This window comes from Centroberyx gerrardi, chromosome 15 (genome assembly GCF_048128805.1).
Source record: "Centroberyx gerrardi isolate f3 chromosome 15, fCenGer3.hap1.cur.20231027, whole genome shotgun sequence".
Lineage (NCBI taxonomy): Eukaryota > Metazoa > Chordata > Actinopteri > Beryciformes > Berycidae > Centroberyx > Centroberyx gerrardi.
In genome coordinates, this window is record NC_136011.1 from 13,067,355 (window position 1) to 13,085,623 (window position 18,269).

The 18,269-nt window shown below is 42.0% G+C and overlaps 2 protein-coding genes across 2 annotated transcripts in view; one reads left to right on the forward strand and one right to left on the reverse strand.

Annotated features, from left to right (window-relative positions):
* eys (EGF-like photoreceptor maintenance factor) overlaps positions 1-8,036 on the forward strand; it is a 200,873-nt gene extending 192,837 nt beyond the window's left edge. The window contains exons 46-52 of the mRNA XM_071912776.2: positions 841-1,023; positions 2,137-2,303; positions 2,915-3,059; positions 5,161-5,335; positions 5,971-6,143; positions 6,267-6,428; positions 6,841-8,036. Coding sequence (XP_071768877.2) covers positions 841-1,023; positions 2,137-2,303; positions 2,915-3,059; positions 5,161-5,335; positions 5,971-6,143; positions 6,267-6,428; positions 6,841-8,036 — 2,201 coding nt within the window. The remainder of the gene's footprint in view (positions 1-840; positions 1,024-2,136; positions 2,304-2,914; positions 3,060-5,160; positions 5,336-5,970; positions 6,144-6,266; positions 6,429-6,840) is intronic.
* Positions 8,037-8,300: 264 nt separating this feature from the next.
* Positions 8,301-18,171, reverse strand: phf3 (PHD finger protein 3). Its single transcript, XM_071913152.2, has 15 exons — positions 17,917-18,171; positions 16,807-16,932; positions 15,375-16,704; positions 14,552-14,828; positions 14,070-14,121; positions 13,482-13,602; positions 13,180-13,336; positions 12,911-13,027; positions 12,554-12,682; positions 12,323-12,464; positions 11,998-12,190; positions 11,748-11,895; positions 11,563-11,652; positions 10,782-10,977; positions 8,301-10,686 (listed from the first exon to the last, which is right to left on the reverse strand). Exons 1-15 carry the CDS (start codon positions 18,149-18,151, stop codon positions 8,876-8,878), a joined length of 5,124 nt encoding a protein of 1,707 aa, XP_071769253.2. The 5' UTR covers positions 18,152-18,171; the 3' UTR covers positions 8,301-8,875.
* Between the last annotated feature and the right edge of the window lie 98 nt (positions 18,172-18,269).

Here is an 18,269-nt window from a genome sequence, read left to right on the forward strand (position 1 = left end):
ATAAACTGTAGCTGAAACACTGTGGCCATTCAGTAAAAAAATTGGCTAATACAGCTCTACCAGACAAGATAATAACAGCAAAATTCCCAGCTTTATTAATAATTCAGAAGCCAAACAGAGCTCAGGGCAGTCAGGGGGGAGTTCTGAACCCCACTTAGCCATTGCCCGGGGCTAGGTAAGAATATATGCAAGGTATTCGCAGTGAAGTGGAGCAGTTTTGTGTTTGAAATTTCATTGCTGTGTAAAAACATGCCAGCGTGTAATTTTGAATGAGCTGGGGGAATTTACATTGAGTCCCCAGTGTAAAATCAAGTAGATGGGTATGCTAAGATGGAATACAAGAGAGGGCATTATTGAATCAGCGATGCATTCTGAATAAATAAGCATGTGATTGTAATTGATAATCACTGGGATTATTGTCCCACCCAAGTGAACATTATGTACGAAGCAATGCTCGCTTGCCGAAATCCTTCCTAAACAGCTACTAATGAAAATAAAATGGGAATGAGGAGGTGATGGTGTTCGAAAACAGGCCATCATCTCATGGCATTCAGAAAATAAAATATTTCACCCACCCCTATCATTTAAAGTGTGACAAGAGCGCCATCTTTTGGTAGCCTGTGTGGTGTTGGGAGATGATGCGTCAGACTAGATGCAGACTAGATGCAACCCTGCATACTGGTGTGTTTTCCATGCATGCAATTCACACAAGATTTCCACACACACAAAGGGCCCTAAATCAGTTAATAAGGTAACATTTAACAGCATACACATGATCTTTAAATGTTAATGCCAGTGTTGCATGTCACAGTAAAGTTCCAAATCTGTTTGTCTTTGCAGCCATCAATATAACGCGTGCCAGATTCAGTGGAAGTGATGAGTTTGGTTACACCTCCTTTGTGGCTTACTCCTCCATTCCAAGCCTCAGTTTCTTCTATGAGTTCCTGCTGAAGTTCACACTAGCCAACAATGCATCTGCCTTGAAAGACAACCTCATCCTGTTCTCTGGACATAAAGGACAAGGTGAGGTTCATCTCCACACCTGCAAAGCAGTGTAAAATGTTTCCACAGATTAAGTAAAAAAAAACACACAGAATAACTCGGGGATGTGTCCTGAGTACGCAGTTCAACTGTCAAACGTCATTACTGATTCTAAAAGTAGTTCTATTGCCATTTTGAGAGATTCAGCCCGTTGTGTATGATAATGTGCCATCTAATAGATTTTCACTCTCCTCTCAGATCCTCTAATCAAGAGGATTCCTCTGGGTTTTGCCTTGGCACATTTTGAGACATCAGTGATGAGTCTCTCTGCAATCCAGCAATTAGCTGATTTCCGGCTAAACTATTATTGTTCATGACTTTCAAGAGGAGGACGTTGGCATAGCTGGCAGAAAATGCTAGCAACTCATAACTATTAAAGTAAATTGCATTAAACAGTCTTTGAGATATACTGTAGGCACACTGTGATGCTGTCAGCAGCCATCTAGGTACATCAGGCTTTCCTTTCTCCGAGGTCAGCTTTGGTGGCGGGTAAGTGCTGTGTCATTGTCGCCAGCATATTTAATCAAAAGATAGAGAGTAAAAACACAAGTGTTGTGGATCTACTGCACTTCGCTTGTTTTCTCTTGAGATAACAATTCGAGGAAGAGGGGAAAAACGAGAGCGATATGAATAATGAAGCACTTGTCAGGGGAATGAGCGGCACTGTAGGAGATGGTTCAAATTCAAAAGCACAAAGTAAAAATGGATGAAATATGAACAATTCACATGATAATTGGTCTAATGAAGTGTCATCCTCAGACATGCCATTAAAAATATTCATAAGCTTGTATTTCTTTGAAGCATGTAGTTCAGTCCTTGATGAAGATCAATGTACCAAAAATTAAACAATGTACCAAAAATTAAACAAGTACAGATGCTAAATATATAATAATAATTATAAAAAAAACAATTGCTAATATAAAATTGACCCTTAAGCAACACTAGTGTATCCTATTTATGTATTTTGCATATTTTGTTATTGATATGTTTATTAAGGGTGTTTTTTTTTTTTTTTTTTTTAGAATCCTTAACAAGAGATTTTATTTGTTTATGAGTCTACTGTGCTCATGGCAATTTTTTTCATATATTTTCTAGGTGATGACGGAGATGACTTCCTTGTTCTGGGGATACGGAATGGCAGAGTTGTCCATAAATTCAACCTTGGATCAGGTGTAGGAACCATAGTCAGTGAGCGACTGAACCAGCAGATCAACATTCATACTGTTATCTTTGGCAGATCCAAAAAAACAGGATGGCTAAAGGTGATTTCATCATTACAGAAGTGTGACTTTTGGATAAATATTTTCACTATACATACAGTATATACATAATATTATATATTATACACTTAAACATATTCTGAGCTTACACTGTGTATATATATACACACACACCCACACTCAGTATTCACTTGGTGTCAACAGTGCAGGCTGCTGCTGCCGGTGGTGTAATGGTGTGGGGAATGTTTTCTTGGAACACATTAGGCCCCTTAGTACCAATTGAGCATCTCAACCCAATAGAGCACTTTTAGGATGAGGTAGACCAGGAGGTTCGCATCAAGAATGTGTCACTGAAAAGCCTGCGGGAACTTTGTGATGCTATAAAGTCAGCAAGGACCAGGACCCCTGTGGAAAATTCCAGCACCCTGTTGAATCGATGCCTGGAAGAAATCAGGCTGTTAAGGGGGTCCTACCTGGAACTAGCTAGGTGTACCTAATAAAGTGGAAACTGACTTCATAACTCAGTGATCAATCCAACTTCATGCATATTGTCATCTTCAGTAGATTCTTCAAATAAATTGTGTTCCCACTCTGACAGCAATCAGATGAAAGAGTATTGCACGAGTATTGACATTTTACTGTGTCTCTTTCAGGTTGATGGACAACGTAATAGGACAGGATCCTCTCCCGGACCCCTGCTGGGCCTCAATGTTTTCAACCAGCTCTATGTAGGAGGATATAATGAGTATACCCCTGAACTACTGCCACTTGGCTCCAGGTTCCGTAATGGCTTTCAGGGTAAGACCGCTGCAGATTTATTACAAACCCACCACCGCCGCGACAGTGTGAACACTGTCCACTTTAGCTGCGCTCTCTCACCGGCGCTCGGAGTTTCTCCCAGGATCTCTGTCCCCCTGCAGACAGAGGGGAGGTGTGTAATCACAGGAGGTTACAGGGCTGGATATGAGGCCAGAACAGAGCTTTGAGGTTGATTGTATCTGCACCCTTAATCACTTCACACCCATAAAGTTATGCACTGTGTGCAAATCCATTCCAGTGCTCATAAGTCATTGGACAAGGGTACCGTACAAATTATCTTTGTCATCATCAACATCATTTCTATTTGCTCCCAAGTGACCTCAGTGTAGGCTTGTATTCTGTGGAGCATTCATAGCGCGTGCTAATGTGCAGAGCAGCGGAGTAATATTGCCATAACAGTAATGATGACAACAGCTATGAATATCATCATAACACTATTCCGCAGTCCCTCCAGTATAGCTATGATATTAGCTATTATAAAATATCACGGCACGTCCAGTAGAGGTGAACAAGATTTTTTCATATTTAAAGGACTGGAGCAATTTTGTGTGTTTGCTTGTTTATCAACATATAATTCATCTTTCACCTCTCTGAATCCCAAATTAAATCAGCTGTGGTGAGGCAGTGGTTTGTCCGTGCTGCGTGAGACTGCCGTATTGGTAAGCACCACCTGAGCCAGGCGTCACTGGTGGAAAGCGTAACCTTTCTGCTGGGGATGTAATGAGAACTCATGAGCGTCTAATCAGATCTGTGTGACCTTCCTGGAGCCCTAATCATGATGGCTGGCAGTGAACACACTGATAATGCACTTCACTCCCAGTTATCAACACATCCACACTCCCCTGTGGAAAGGTGGCAGAGGAGGTGCTGCTGTGGCGGTGGGAAGAAAATCTGTGTTACTCAATTTAAGCTGGTGATCAAATAACAAGAAGAAATGGGGACATTTGTGTTTTGATGAACTTGTCCATTAAAATCCTCATACATTCTGAAGCCAAACTGCTGCCTAGAAGATCTTATGGGTCGTTTGGTGGCTTTATGTTATAAACAAACTAATGATTTCCACGTTTTGAACCCCAGTCACTCTTTGATGCTGAAAGTTTTCCATTAGCACTCCATAGAGAATACTGCCTAAAACAATTGCATTGTTTTTGTTTTGGATGACTTTTACATTCAGCATTTGCGCTTTTTTGAATGGTGTAATTGTTAAACTGCAGACAGATACAGTTTCTTCTAGTTCTTAAGTTTCTCGGTTCTTTTACCACATTCAATATGTGCAGTTAAAACAAAAATAACCAACGCTTATCATCTTCCCTATGCATCTGCCTCACTTGTCGACGGTCTATATTTGCAGTACCGCAACCATCACTTGAGTCTGCCAAGTGCAGAGAGTAGACAGCATCATGCCATGAATATTCATGAATGAGCATGACATTTCCCCTGCATCCTGTTTATGCCAATGACTAATGCAGTAGAGAGAAGGGAGTCTGCGTGTGTAGATGACTACAAGGCTTCTGCTCAGGCCTTATATTTATAGTAGGGCCTGCGCTCTGCAGGTACGGGCCAAAACAAATATTTTCTCCATAAAATTGAATTATGAGGACAGACAGCAAATATGATGAGGAAATCGCACTGTATGACAGACAAAAAACTTATAGTGGATGTGAAATGATTTATTCCATCAAACAAATTCAGGAATTTTCATCTAATGAAAGTTAGGAGAGCATTTGTTCAGTGTTCTAACATTAACACACATACATACACACACACATAACACATTATCTAGTACCTGTTTTTTTTAGGACACACAACACAAAAATAAACAAACACGCTTGAAAGAAATCTTCACATCAAACACTAAATATATTGTTGACGTCTTGTTTTCATTTTCACTGGCCTTATTATATCATGAAGCATAATAGGATTTTAATCATTTACATTTCAGCATGTGCAGCTGTTACCTTTGATATTCATAAAGGGAAGATGAAGACTGTTGTGTTTACTCTGACAATCCAATCTCAATGACATGAAAGAGATCCCTCTAACATACAGCCTGGCTGCCGGTGTGTTTGTTCTTTCAAAGGCTGCATATTTGATATGCAGTTTCGGACAAGAAGAGACAGAAAGTTCCAAGCGCTGGGACAGCCGGCGGGACACCCGGCCTTCGGGCGCAGCGTGGGTCAGTGTGGAGTCACCCCGTGTCACCATGTTCAGTGCAAGAACGGAGGGACATGCGTGGACTCCGGCTCATCTGTGTAGTATGTGTTATGACACTGATTATTTGTGTTTTTGGTTTATTTTCTGGGTGTTACAAGTCTACTAATGAATAAGACATGTACACTACCAGTCAAAAGTTTGGACACATGCATTTTTCTTTATTTTTACAGTTTTTTTACTATTTGTAAAGACATCAAAACTATGAAATAACACAAATGGAATTATGCAGTGACCAAAAAAGTGTTAAGCAAATCAAAACCATCTTATATTGTAGATTCTTTAAAGTAGCCGCCCTTTGCCTTGATGGAAAGGCAAAGACTTTGGAAAGAAATTCATACATAGGTATCAACTTCACTATTTATATTTGTCTAAAAAACAAATGTCAAGCATTTCAGCATAAGCCTTTAGATCAAAATGGCTTTAAGATAATGAAAAACATAGTGCATTCAATCAGGTGTGTCCCAACGTTTGACTGGTAGTGTATGTGGTGCCTATTTTTGACTTTGTCTCTCCCACTCACACCCAACAATTGTGTATCCTATGATGTGTCGAGTATTTATTGAGTATTTACATTAATAATCCACAGAAAATCAGTTATATGCGGAGTATGGTGAAGGAAAATGACAATGTTGACAAGCTTTTGCACCGAGTCTGAGTGTGTCTCTCTGCTCTGCAGTTGTCAGTGTCCGTCTGGGTGGAAGGGAGCGCTGTGTTCTGAGACTGTGTCGGTGTGTGATGTCGAACACACCCCCCCTCCGCTGTGCGCCCACGGCTCCACCTGCATCCCTCTCCCAAACGGATATACCTGTCAGTGTCCCCTGGGCACCGGAGGACTCTACTGCCACCAAGGTCAGATTCCTGAATCAAATTGTATCCTTGTGAATGAAAAGGTGTTTTTTTTTCCAATTTAGTAAGAGAAAACTCTTTCACTATTCAACTATTTCATCATGGTTATATTTCCGTCCTTTTCAGCCGTGGTAATCAGTGATCCGTTCTTCAGTGGGAACCAGTCCTCTTGGATGTCTTTCCCACCTATGAGCATTAGACACAGGACTGTTCTGCAGCTGCAGTTCCAGCCTTTATCACCTGATGGCATCCTCGTCTACACCGCACAGCATCTCAGTGCTAGAGCTGGTAAGGACGTCCAATTCCTTATGTAAGGCCAGCTTCATTTTAATATCTCTGCAGAATGTCAATGTACAAATAATAATAATAAATTTAACTTATAAAGCGCTTTTCAAAACAGAGTTACAAAGTGCTTTACAGAACAATGATAAAACGGACACAATGATTAAAAAGGAAATTATAAAAGCGTACAAGCCAAATGATAAAACAGAGAAGAGTAATAGAAAGCAGTTGTAGGAAAGTGTTGTAGGAGCCAGGAATACCTCTTTTCTAAAGACTCATTTCTAAAATAAGCTTTAATTTATTCATTTTTTTTAATGCACGGGCACTCCAGTGACAGACATCCCCAAAATCATTCCCACCTAAAATTAAGAAAAAACTTTACTTCACTTAATTGTTGTGTTTTATTTTCTACCCACAGGAGACTTCTTCTGCCTCTCCTTGACATCGGGGTTGGTCCAGCTGCGCTACAACCTCGGGGATGTCACCCACGTCCTGCAGTCTGTTGGCAGAGTGGACTGGAGCGGCAGGACCTGGCACACGGTGACAGCGGGCAGAAACGGTCACCAAGGCTTCCTGAGTCTGGACGAGAAGGAAGTGAGACAGAACGTGACGGAGGGGATGACCACCCTCGATGTTGGGACAGAGGTCTTTGTTGGGGGCGTGTCCACCCTCAGCTCCGTCTCCACAGATGCGACCGAAAACGAGCCGGTGGGCTTCACTGGTGGGATGAGAGAGCTGATTCTCAATGGGCAAGAGTTTGAGCTGACAGAGAAGGGGGCTCTTAGTGGAGCCAACGTAGGGGATTGGGACGGGACGGCCTGCGGGTACAAGGTCTGCCAAAATGGGGGTCACTGCAGGGCAATAGGCACCGACTCCTTCGTATGCGTATGCCCCCCGTCGTGGACTGGCCCTGTGTGTAACCAATCTGTGAACTGTGTAAACAACCTTTGCAAACACGGTTCCTCATGTGTTCCTGCTAGTAGTGTGACCTCATACCACTGCATATGCCCTTTAGGATGGGTGGGAAGGCACTGCGACAAAGAAATATCAATGGATACTCTGAAGTTTGTGGGAAACTCATATGTGAGACACTGGGACCCGAGATTCAGCACAAGAAATTTAAGGTACACACAGGTTTCTTTCAACTTTCACTCTAGCACAAACGACAGCTTGATAATGTGGATGGGAAAGGCAGAACATGAAGATGATGACTACCTCGCAGCTGGACTCCAGAACGGCCACCTTAAAATTGCAGTCAATCTCGGAGAAAGACTTTCCCTTCCTGTAACATTCAGAAATCTCACACTATGTTGCAACACATGGCATCATGTTTCCATCTCTTTGAACAGCACAATTATTGAGGTTTTCTTGAACAATAAGAGAATCCTTTTTGAAGATGTGGACCCATTTGAGCGTTATGTAGCCTTGAATTATGCAGGACAGTTTTACTTTGGAGGATTTGAATTACACAGAAATGTATCTACTGTGACATCTGGGTTGTTTTCTAAGGGTTTTGAAGGGAATCTCAAAAATATTCACTTGTATCAAGACCCGAAGCAGCTACTGTTTCTCCAAAATAGTGAAGGTTTTAATGTTTACGAGGGGAATCAATAGTAGTAGAGAATGTAACTGTATATGATCTGATAGTTAAAAATGTCCCTTGTGACAATCAAAAACTTGATTTTGGTTCTGTTTTGATAATGGACTCTGTGTGTATTTTTGATAATATGTAAATGTCCTACTACAGACTAGTCTAGGATGTTTTGTGTAGTATTTATAAAGTAATTATATTCTTAACTGTTTATGTTTGAGACCTCTTAATACTTTTCCAAAGGAACATCAGAAGTCATTATAATCAACAATAAAAAAAGATTAGCTTTATTACGAACTGTACATAAACACACAGTGCAAAGGCACACTTGATTTCTAATGTACATGACAAGCCAAAATGTACAGACAGTTCAATAGAAAGTAAGTTTATAAAATATTTTGAACAATTTAAAAAAATAATGAAATTGGGAAAAAAAAACGGAAGAGAAGCTGCTGTTTAGATTTCTTTCCTCGGTTAACTGTTTTCAGCCGTGTTACATTCATGCCAAATGATTGAGCTCAACTAAAAAAAAAAAAACTTTCACCTTCTAGTCCACATTTGTGCTGTATGTTGTTATGAAATTGAAAACATTAACTGCTTGAGAAACACAGCATTTGTGGTCAGTGCAGCCGCTCAATATGCAACACACAAAGATTTATATACAATAGAGTAAAAGGTTAAAAACTTTGAAATTGAAAATCTTGTTCCAACATTGAATTCTTACTGGTTTGAAAAGAGCAGATATAAGGATGTCTTGGTAATCCCACTGATTTCTCAGTTTGGCTGTACTGTAAATAACAAAAATGAACATTTAGGAAGGAAATGGCACAATAACAGCTGCAGACTGGTTCATTAAAAAAAATCATGAGTAACTGTCTTTTGAACTTCTCCTTCCGTTCTCATAATCAGAGTCTCGTCTATGTCTGTGTCTGTCCTTGTGACGGCTGCTGTGGTCGTCGCTGTGGTGCCTCTCTTTCCTCCTCTCACCGTGGCGGTCCTCTGAGTGTCCATGGTGCCTACTCCTTTCTCTGTACTTGTCCTCGTGGCCGCGTTCGTGCTTTTTCCCCCGCTCCCGGTCGTGGTGTCTGCTCTTTTTCCCGTGATGCGAGTCGCTGTGCCCTCTGTAGTGGTCTCTGTCGTCCGTGTGTCGCGGCCTCTCCCAGGGGTCGCTGTATCGATCCTCCGGACGCTTGTAGTCTTTGGCCAGGGACGGAGGTCGGCCGGATGGTTCAGAGCAACTGTCGGGGTACTGTGACTCGAGTCCAGGAGGCACGTGCGAGGCCACGGCGCTGTCCTGAGCCCACGGTGTAGCGTGATTCTGATCCTGGGTGTGCGGGGTCGAAAAAGTGTTAGCAGGGGGGGCAGAAGGGTAATCGTAGCTACCAGGTACCTGAGGCTGTTGCTGCTGCAGTGGGAAAGGTGCGGCGCCGCTGTATGTTGGGACAGCTGGTGCCATTACCGAGTCATGTTGGAACTCAGAGGCTTCGGTGAGAGCGGGCGCATAAGACGCTGCTTGTGGTACTTGAACTGAAGGAAGGTATACAGTCGGAGATACCATAGGACCAGTCTGGGACATGGCAGGATCTTCTCTTTCACTATGGGATGACCTAAGGTTACTTTGGATTTCTTCCCCGGGTCTGTGCTCTGCCTGAGAGAGATGTGAATATCCGTGGTGAGATGGTGGAATAGGGTCGTTTCTTGTGCTGCTCAACACGGGAACAGGTTGCGGATTCAAAGGAGCCGGGTGGCTGGCTTCACCCTTATCTGCCACTTCTGTATTCTTATCTTCACTCGCACTGGAATATGCAGAACACTTTTTCAATATCCCACTTAAAGGGGGTTTTGAGCTGTTTGTATGATCTGAAGCAGCCTGGGATTTTGAGTGCAACAAGGAATTCCCTTCAGGCTTTCCTTTTTCAGTTTCAGACAAAAGGCCAACGTCTCCTTTGTTTGCCGAGACAGCGCTGCTAGCTTCGTTCCCACTTTTAGCTGTTGACAAGCTTGCCAAGAACGCTTCAGTTGATACATCTGGAGGCTTATCTTTCAGAGAGACTGACGCACAATGGGTCACCGCTGCAACTTCCTTTCCTGACAAGTTGTTAGCAACGGATGTATCAGTCGGGCTGGATAGCTCTGGTTCAGCTTTAACAGGTTTAGGTTCCTTCTTCTTGATAACAAAGCGGTCTCGCGGCGTGGCAGCTGTGGGACTTTTGGTGGAGTTTCCTGGGGTTGCCTGATCTTCTTTTGGAGCCGGCTGGGTCTTCTGGGGGTCATCGGCTGCAGGTGCAGGCTTACCTCCAAAATCCGGCAGGGGTGGTAACTCTCCACCCCAGCCGACTAGCACGCCTGGAAGAAAGCGCAGTGGTTTTTTGGATTCCTGGTTATTGCCCTCTTCTGATGCAGATGCTTCTTCAAAGGATTCCGTAATTGGCTCATCAACATCTTCGGTAGTGCTGAGTGGTTTGTCCGTCTCTTTTGTATGAGGAGCAGTCAGGGAGGAGAGGTAAAACTTATCATCCTCTGTGACGCGGGCATCACTTGTGGAAACAGTGAGGGGCTTGCTCTCAGGAATAATCCTCGCAGTTTCGTTCACGTCCACGGGAAGAAAATCTCGTTTAGGTCTCTGGCGGATGATCAGTCCAAGAAGAAGGTTGGAACGGTTGTTTTCCAAGCCTGTCAAATCACAAGGTCAAGTTAAGAGTCTGAAACACCAGAAATGTATGTATGCACTTAACCAAGAGCAAATACATCTTTAGTGTTCATCTTACCTGGACCATCAAAAGGAACGAGCTGGTGTGGAACTTTCTCAGTGGCACCCAGGGGGATGAGATACATGTCTTTCACTTGTTTCAGGTTGTTGGAAACCACCCCGAAACGCTTACGACTGCTGAAGTAGGCATGCAGCAGGGTGTAGGAGATCTCATCTTCCTCCGTCTCAGGGGAGAAACGAATCAGGCACACCTCCTGTAAGAAAACATCAAAAAGGACGTGTCAATAAAATCGACAATCTACGTACAAGCTAAAGGAGAAATTCAGCCACAATTTACATATTGCCGTTGTCAGGTAGATTTAGGATTATTTAAGACATGTTGAAACAAATTGACAACACTTAAGACCATTTTCAGCATCATTCAACTTAAGATCTTGTAAAACTTTTTAGGGACCCACAGACACCCTTTTGTGAAAGTATGCAGTGATATTGATACATTTTCTCACTGAGATCCATTAGACTATTGGAATAATGGTACTTACAGTACCACTAACACAACTGCAGCCACTACACTACTATAAAATAAAGCTCATTTAGATGCAAGAGTAAACATTCTAATGTTGAACATGGCAGCTTTAAATTCATTATGGAGTAATGGATTAATGGAGTAGCTCCAAGAAGCGTCTTGATGACATTACAAATTAGAATCTAAATTGTCTGGATTCAAGCTTCAATTGTTCTTGGTCATAAAGACTGATTTAACCACATGCAATCAAATAAGTGACATGTGAAGTTGGATATTCCATTTAAGAACAAAAGCTAGCAATATGGTAACTCACTTTTGTCCCAGTTGCACGGATCTTCTCCAAGTAATCCCACACTATCTGTGGACTAATCCTACCGCCAACCTGGATGCTGTCTGGAAGATCCTGTGATAAAAAACAAACCATGAGTACTGAATGTGTAAGACTTTGCATGTAACAGCTTTTAAAACTCTAAATATATTCACATATGAGCACTTTACCTCAGTCAAGTTGTCCAAAATGCCCGAGACGGGAAATGCTTTTGTCACGAGCTTTGCTACAGCAGGCATATTAATGAATCCTCTCCACAGTGACTGAAGGTTGGAAAGGAAAGCAGCCTCTTCCTCTCTTCCACTCGTATACTCCGACCTGAGAAAAGTTCATGTTGTAGACACAATGAAGCAAGGAGACAAAAATAATCCACACACAAGAGTCGCATACAGCGTCACAAATTACTGCCTGCGTACGTACCTTCCTTCAGAGCTTGAGGATTTAGCGTTACGGAAGCTCTCTTCTAAAACAGTGAGGTGCAGGTCGTCGTCCTTTACAGGTGGGGTTGTGCTCTTAGTCTCTTCCATTTTGGTGGTTGACTGCCTCCTTACTACAGTAGTGGCAACTTTCACCACTTTGGTTGGTGCTTCTTCCACAGGGGGAGCCATACGACCTTAGAAAAATTTTAAAATAATAATGCTACATGTCAATAACTGATAGTGAAAAATTATATGCAGAAAGATGTGCCACCAAAGACAGAGCTTAATGATTAAGATGAAGGATTTTTGTCCATTTTAAGGTTTACCTGTGCAGATCTTGCAGTGTAGGTCAAATAAGTGAGACTTGTGCTGGCTGGTAGTATCTTTATCGGTCTTGGCGCTCTCTGATTTCTTCTCCAGGGGCAGAAGTTCTGCTGAGTCTTCTGTCACTTTGGGAGCAGGCTCAAGCTGAAAAAAAAAAAATTATAAAAATTTTCAAGGATACATCAAATTAAAGTGTAAACATGATACAGAGCAACATTTGAACTGTCTCTTACCTCCTCCTCGATGGTCTCAGTTGCTTTCACTGGTTCTTGGCTCTCGATTTCAATTTCTCCTTTATGGGTGATCTTAGTGATGGGTCGCCTCTCTACCTCTCTCTGCTCTTTTTCAATCATTTCAATTGTCTGTAAAATTGGGAATTTATTGCATTTTTGACAATTACTGAAAGGTTTCCATTTCAAATTACTATAAATCCACCCTCAATTTTTGCAGCACCTAAAATGGGTAACAGCTTCAATAATAGTAAATACTGTGCTTTACTTTCAAAGCAGTAATCATTTTGAGCTATCGGGTGTCAAATTTTGCTCATTTTGAAATAAAATTGAGAAACGCAAGACTTGAGCATTACTTACATGTCGATTCTCCCTTTGTCGCCAAGCAGCCAATTCCTTAGAGGCCAGTTCCTCAGGACTCATTCGAATTAAATTACTAGGAGAAATTTCCCCTTTGAGAACTCTCTTAAATAGGACCTAAAATATTTAAATAGAAAAGCACAGAATGAAGTTTAACTTTGTTCTTTTATGCAAAAAATCCATCCACCAGTATAAGATCCAACAGTATGAGAGACATTCCATGTGAATCGCATCTGATTTCAAATGCAAACATTGAACAATGTACTTACATTATTTTTAGTATCTTTGAGGTTGAACATTAAGCTTCTGTATTTGTTCTTGTATTTGTTGTCAGTGTCTTTATATAAGTGAAAAAGCTCTCTCTCCGTCTTCTTGGCAACGTCAGAGGCTTTCTCCTGTGTGACCTTCAAGTCAGATTCCTTCAACCTAAATGTGAAAAGTGAGACATGTTTGGCATGCTGTGGAATTATTTTTGGAGTTTGCTGAATAATACCAATAGCTCTGAATGCAATATAAATGTCAGGATATAACAGAACTCATTTAATCAATTTCACTCATGCGGAGTGCTTACCGTTGCAGAAGGATTTCCTTCAACGAATCCCGCACACTCCTCCTGATTTCGTCCACAGACACAGGTTTCTTTAAAGCTGAAGATGAACTCTTACTTTTTGTCTCCTGTTTCAGCTGAACTCCTGTGAGGACAGAATGACAGTATCTACTGAGCAGGTGGGGGAAACCGTGACCCAAAGGATTACAAAATACAAGACAAAATGACAACATTTTGCGATTGAAAAAATTGACCATCTGCATCGTGGAGAAGAAAAATGTTTGCAATTTCAGCTGTAGAGACCGAACCATTCAGAATGGTCTTTTCTCTTTTGCACTGTTTGAACAGTAGAGGGCGCAAGGCTAGCAAGTTTTAGCTTCATCACACTTTCATTGAGCCCGGCTGAAAACACTACTGTGTAAACATAGTAGGTGGACTCAGGCCAAACTGAAAATGAGGGCGCTTCAAGTTTTAAGTCTGCTTTGTGGCAGCATTTTGGGTTTCCACTAAGGAAGAAAAGGGCAACACGACAACTGATACGACTTCGCTGAAAATATCATGATATTGAGCCGTGAACCCAGTATCATATATCGAACCGAACCCACAAAATACCTGTTTTTTGTGCTGCATCTTTGGCCTCCGTCGACTGCCTTCTATCAGAGTCCTATTTTAGGAATGAAGCAAAGAATATATTAACCACATTATCAATATAGCAGTCTCGTATCATCAAAATGAAGAAAACACGTCAAAATTTATGACTTGCCAACAAGTAAAACAATGTATCCAAGTTGAGTTATTATTTAGAAAACATGATGTGAGTTTCAAGTGAGAAAAGGTACTAAATTCTTGTGAGTACACCGTAGTAACCATACACCCTTGTGCAGGCCTTCTGTACAGGCAATGAAGTAAAAGCAAAAAGGACAACAAACCCTTATGTAGTGGTAACACTGGCTATGATTAATATCAGAGGATGAATTAGCTGGAGGACAAATGACAAAGCAACCTGTGTACATGAGAGATTTACATTTCTTAAATGCATTAACAAGCCTCTTCTCTATAATCTTCAAGGCCATGAGCATGGTGATATCACTTACCTTTCTCGCTGGCCTGACCCCCCCTGACGTGAGAGGCTGCGAGGGTCCCTGCCTCGGCTTGGGAGGCAGCTTATTATCCTGTACCTCATGCTTGGCTTGCCCTTCTGGCTTGGCTGCACTCTGCCCATCAGGCTCCACCTTTGTGCTTTCCTCGGCACAGCACTTCAAGCAAACGTACATCTGGTCCTCCTCCTCCATTTCACGCACTTTTGTCAGGTCCAGACCAACACAGTCCCCGTGAAACCAGTCGTCACAGCGACCACAGCCAACCATGAACCTAGACAAAGCCATGTTATCATTAAAGGTGTGATTGCAAAGTGGCACTCTTGAGTGCCAGCGTGCACCGTCGCATCAAACCAGACAGGTCGTAAACAGAGATATATTAAAATTCATGCTTGCTTATATATTCAAACACCTGCTCAGAGGATTCAGAGTTCACTACCCAGCAGAGCATTTGAATTTATGGCAGTGAAATGGTCTCAAGCTAACTGGATAAACATTCCAGCAAGCTAGCTGCAACTCCACGATAATGGAGTCCTCCTTAGATCAGTCCTCCATGCAGCCTTTATAATTGTGTAAACATAATGGCTCATTGACTGAAATGTGCAGCTGACAGTGATTTAACACATTTCATTTCTGTGCTCTGAGTCGGAGTGAATGTCCAACTATCCGTACTTAAATCTTAAGTTTTAGAGATCTGTCAAGTTAAATGTAAGACAATTATAAAGTCAGGATTGCAACTGTACTACTTCATAGTGAACGATCTGCCTCGATTAGAATGTTTATATTTTCCTCCTTTCCATTTATGCAAAGTGTGACTCACGTGTTGTTGTGGTGTTTCTTGCATAGACCACAGTTATTGCTTCCATCCCAAACAGTCTCACTGTTGGCAGGTTGCTCTTCGGCAGCTTCCTTTTTCACAACAGGGGCGTTATCTGGGATGAACAGCTGTGGCTCATCCACAGAGATGCTTCTTGCATTTTTACTTTTCTGTTTTTGAAGGATCTTTTCTGGCTTTTTCACTTTAGGCTTCTCCTGCCCTCCTTCCTCAAGCGTCTTTGAAGAATGGCCTGGAGGACCAGGAGTCAGGTGAGCACCCTCAGGTTTGGGACTAATGTGTGAATGAGTAGGTTTGGTTGGTCCCTGCTGCTCTCCAAGGCGGTTGTCAGATAACAGGGTCTTCTTCACTACAGAGCTGGATGCACCTGGCAATTTTGGCTTCACTGAAATAGGTCCTGTGTCCTGGGTCCTTTGCACTTTAGTGGCGTGCTCAGTTTGGGCATTTTCTCCATGCCTTTTCAAAGACGTAATGCCTTTCTTTTCTTTTAGAGATTTCATATTGTGCATGTCTCCTCTTTGGATGAGTTTTGAAGGCATGTTTTGGGATACTTTAGGATCCCTAATCGCGCTGCTCGGTTTACATGAAACCAAGTCCTTATTCTTGACAGAAGTCAGTCCTTGTTTAGACTTGAGCAGTTTTTTGGCCAGAATTTCTTGCTTTTCCTTACTATCCGTCTTATTACTTGAAGTAGTTTTGTTGTTCTGAATGTTTTGTGGCTGTTTGATGACATCTTTTCCTTTACTGACAGGCTTGTGCTTTCCAGAAACACTCTGATTGTCAAGTTTGGTCTCTGCCAAAGAGGCGCTCCCCACGAGTGTCCCGTTGGCAGCCTGCACATCATTTGGATTCACATACGGGCCCAGCCCAAGGGGTGCATCTTCAGCACAGCGCTTCTCAGTTACACCCAAGTCTCTCACGTTCTCTGGCACGGGATTCTGTGCACCGCCCGCGTCATCCTGCAACATGGCACATTCACTGTCCCCGCCATATGAAACACCATCTTCAAAGCATACCGACTGGCCTGTATCTGTGTTTTCTGTGTAAGAGGGCCCTGGAAGCAGCTCAATCCTGAATCCTCCAACTGTGACCGTCAACCGCCTCAATACAACAACAGGATTTAGCCATAATCCAACATCAAGATCACGAATATTAATACGCCCTCCCAGGGATAATTCTTTCTTCAGCTGGGAGCCTCCAACTCCTTTCTCAATCAGAAATGACTTCAGTTGTCTATTGGCTGGTTTCCTTCCTGGTCTTCCTCTGGGCTTTGTGTTGGTGGATACGTTAGCAGGTCCTTGTCCACCACTTTGTTCTGTTTTATCAAGAAGAAGAAACGTGAAAAAAAACATCACCCCGCCTCCAAACTAGAGATGTCATATGGTGGAAGTGACAATCTGAATGATAACCTGCTTACCATATTCTAAACTGCGTGGTTTTCTCTTCGGTCTGCCGACAGGTCGCTTTACTTGTGCAGTCTCTGCACCCGTCGCCTCACCAGCAGCACCACCGGCTCCAGTGGATGTTGAACCGACATCGAGACCTGCAACAACAAAAACAAATAACTGTAGTTTATTTTCATGTTTAATTATATAAGGGGCAAATCATCTACCAATCATCTAAAACGGTATCAGTCAAGGTATGTGGCGTCACAAAGCTGATCAACTACTGTCCTACCTCTTTTGTCAGTATTCCAAAAAATAAAATAAAAAACTAGTGTTGTGATTTTAATCTCTAACACTCTCAAATAACACATACACTGTTTGAATGTTGTGACAGTTAACAGACTAACTAGTTGAAGGAAAATAAAATACACCTGCATTTTCATTTGTATTCAAATAACAAGTGAAGTAGCTACCCAGCAAAATGAACACCTGCCCATTTTAAATGAATGCCCCAAGATGATTTGGACTTGCACCAACTCAATGGTTATTTGGAATGAAGATGAAGATTTAGGTAACTTGAGCTGGTCCATTTATGTATTCTCATCGCATTCAGGTGTTAGTTTTACCTGTAGTATTGGCCATTTACATCACTGACAGGGAATAGCTTCTGAACACCCAAATGTTAAGAATCAGGTATAACAGGAACAAAATCTCTCAAAGAAATTGGGGATTCCCTATGATTGGCCAAGGGTCCTAATGTCTTCCCATATAGGGTTGTGCACTGTGCTAATATGATGCATGATAAAAGTTTAAGTATACTTAAAATGTCGGTATGATATGCATACTTCAGCATCCGAGTGAGATACATAAGGCAAAATGGAAGATTCAATGCAAAAATAGCATTAAAAGCTGCCTACAATGCTTCGCAATTTGATGGTAAAATTAACTAGTCATTTATAACAACATGACACTTTGGACCTGTTCGGACATTCAGGCTTCTGTATGGATCAAAGATGGCATGTTGGATTGTCAGAATCTGAATACTGTGTGCCGTGGTTAGCAAACATTAGATAATGTTGAATTTAGAAGGATAATGCTTTGTGAGTGTAGTTTTCGGACATAGCCTCTCTCTTTGCACATACCTGTCGAACCAGCAATCTGAAAATTGGAGTCGTCATTGTCCAAGAGATTGAACTGAGAGCTTGCAGATCCAAACATGGGATCTTTGTCACTGAGCATGTTCTTCAGCGAATCTTCCAGCTGGAGGCCTGATCCAAACTCATTACTGGCTTCACATTCCAAATTCTGACCTATTAATAGGGAGTCATCCAACTGGTCACTGGGAATTAAGTGATTAAAAGTGTCCACAATATCCATGAATGCTGCTGCCTTCTTCTCTGCCTGCAGCAAAACAAGAGTGGAAACGTTACTATAAAAAAAAAACTAAAAAAACATAAGGCTCCAAACAACCCATTTTGATCAAGTACAATTCAAC

What these genes read in the sequence shown, in the direction of transcription:
- phf3 (XM_071913152.2), bottom strand. Translation starts at nt 18,151, where the DNA reads ATGGATATTGTGGACACTTTTAATCACTTAATTCCCAGTGACCAGTTG. An exon ending in ACCACGCAGTTTAGAATATG is followed by an intron (nt 16,705 to 16,806) that starts GTAAGCAGGTTA and finishes TTGATAAAACAG; the next exon opens with AACAAAGTGGTGGACAAGGA. An exon ending in ACACTGCAAGATCTGCACAG is followed by an intron (nt 12,191 to 12,322) that starts GTAAACCTTAAA and finishes AATTTTTCTAAG; the next exon opens with GTCGTATGGCTCCCCCTGTG.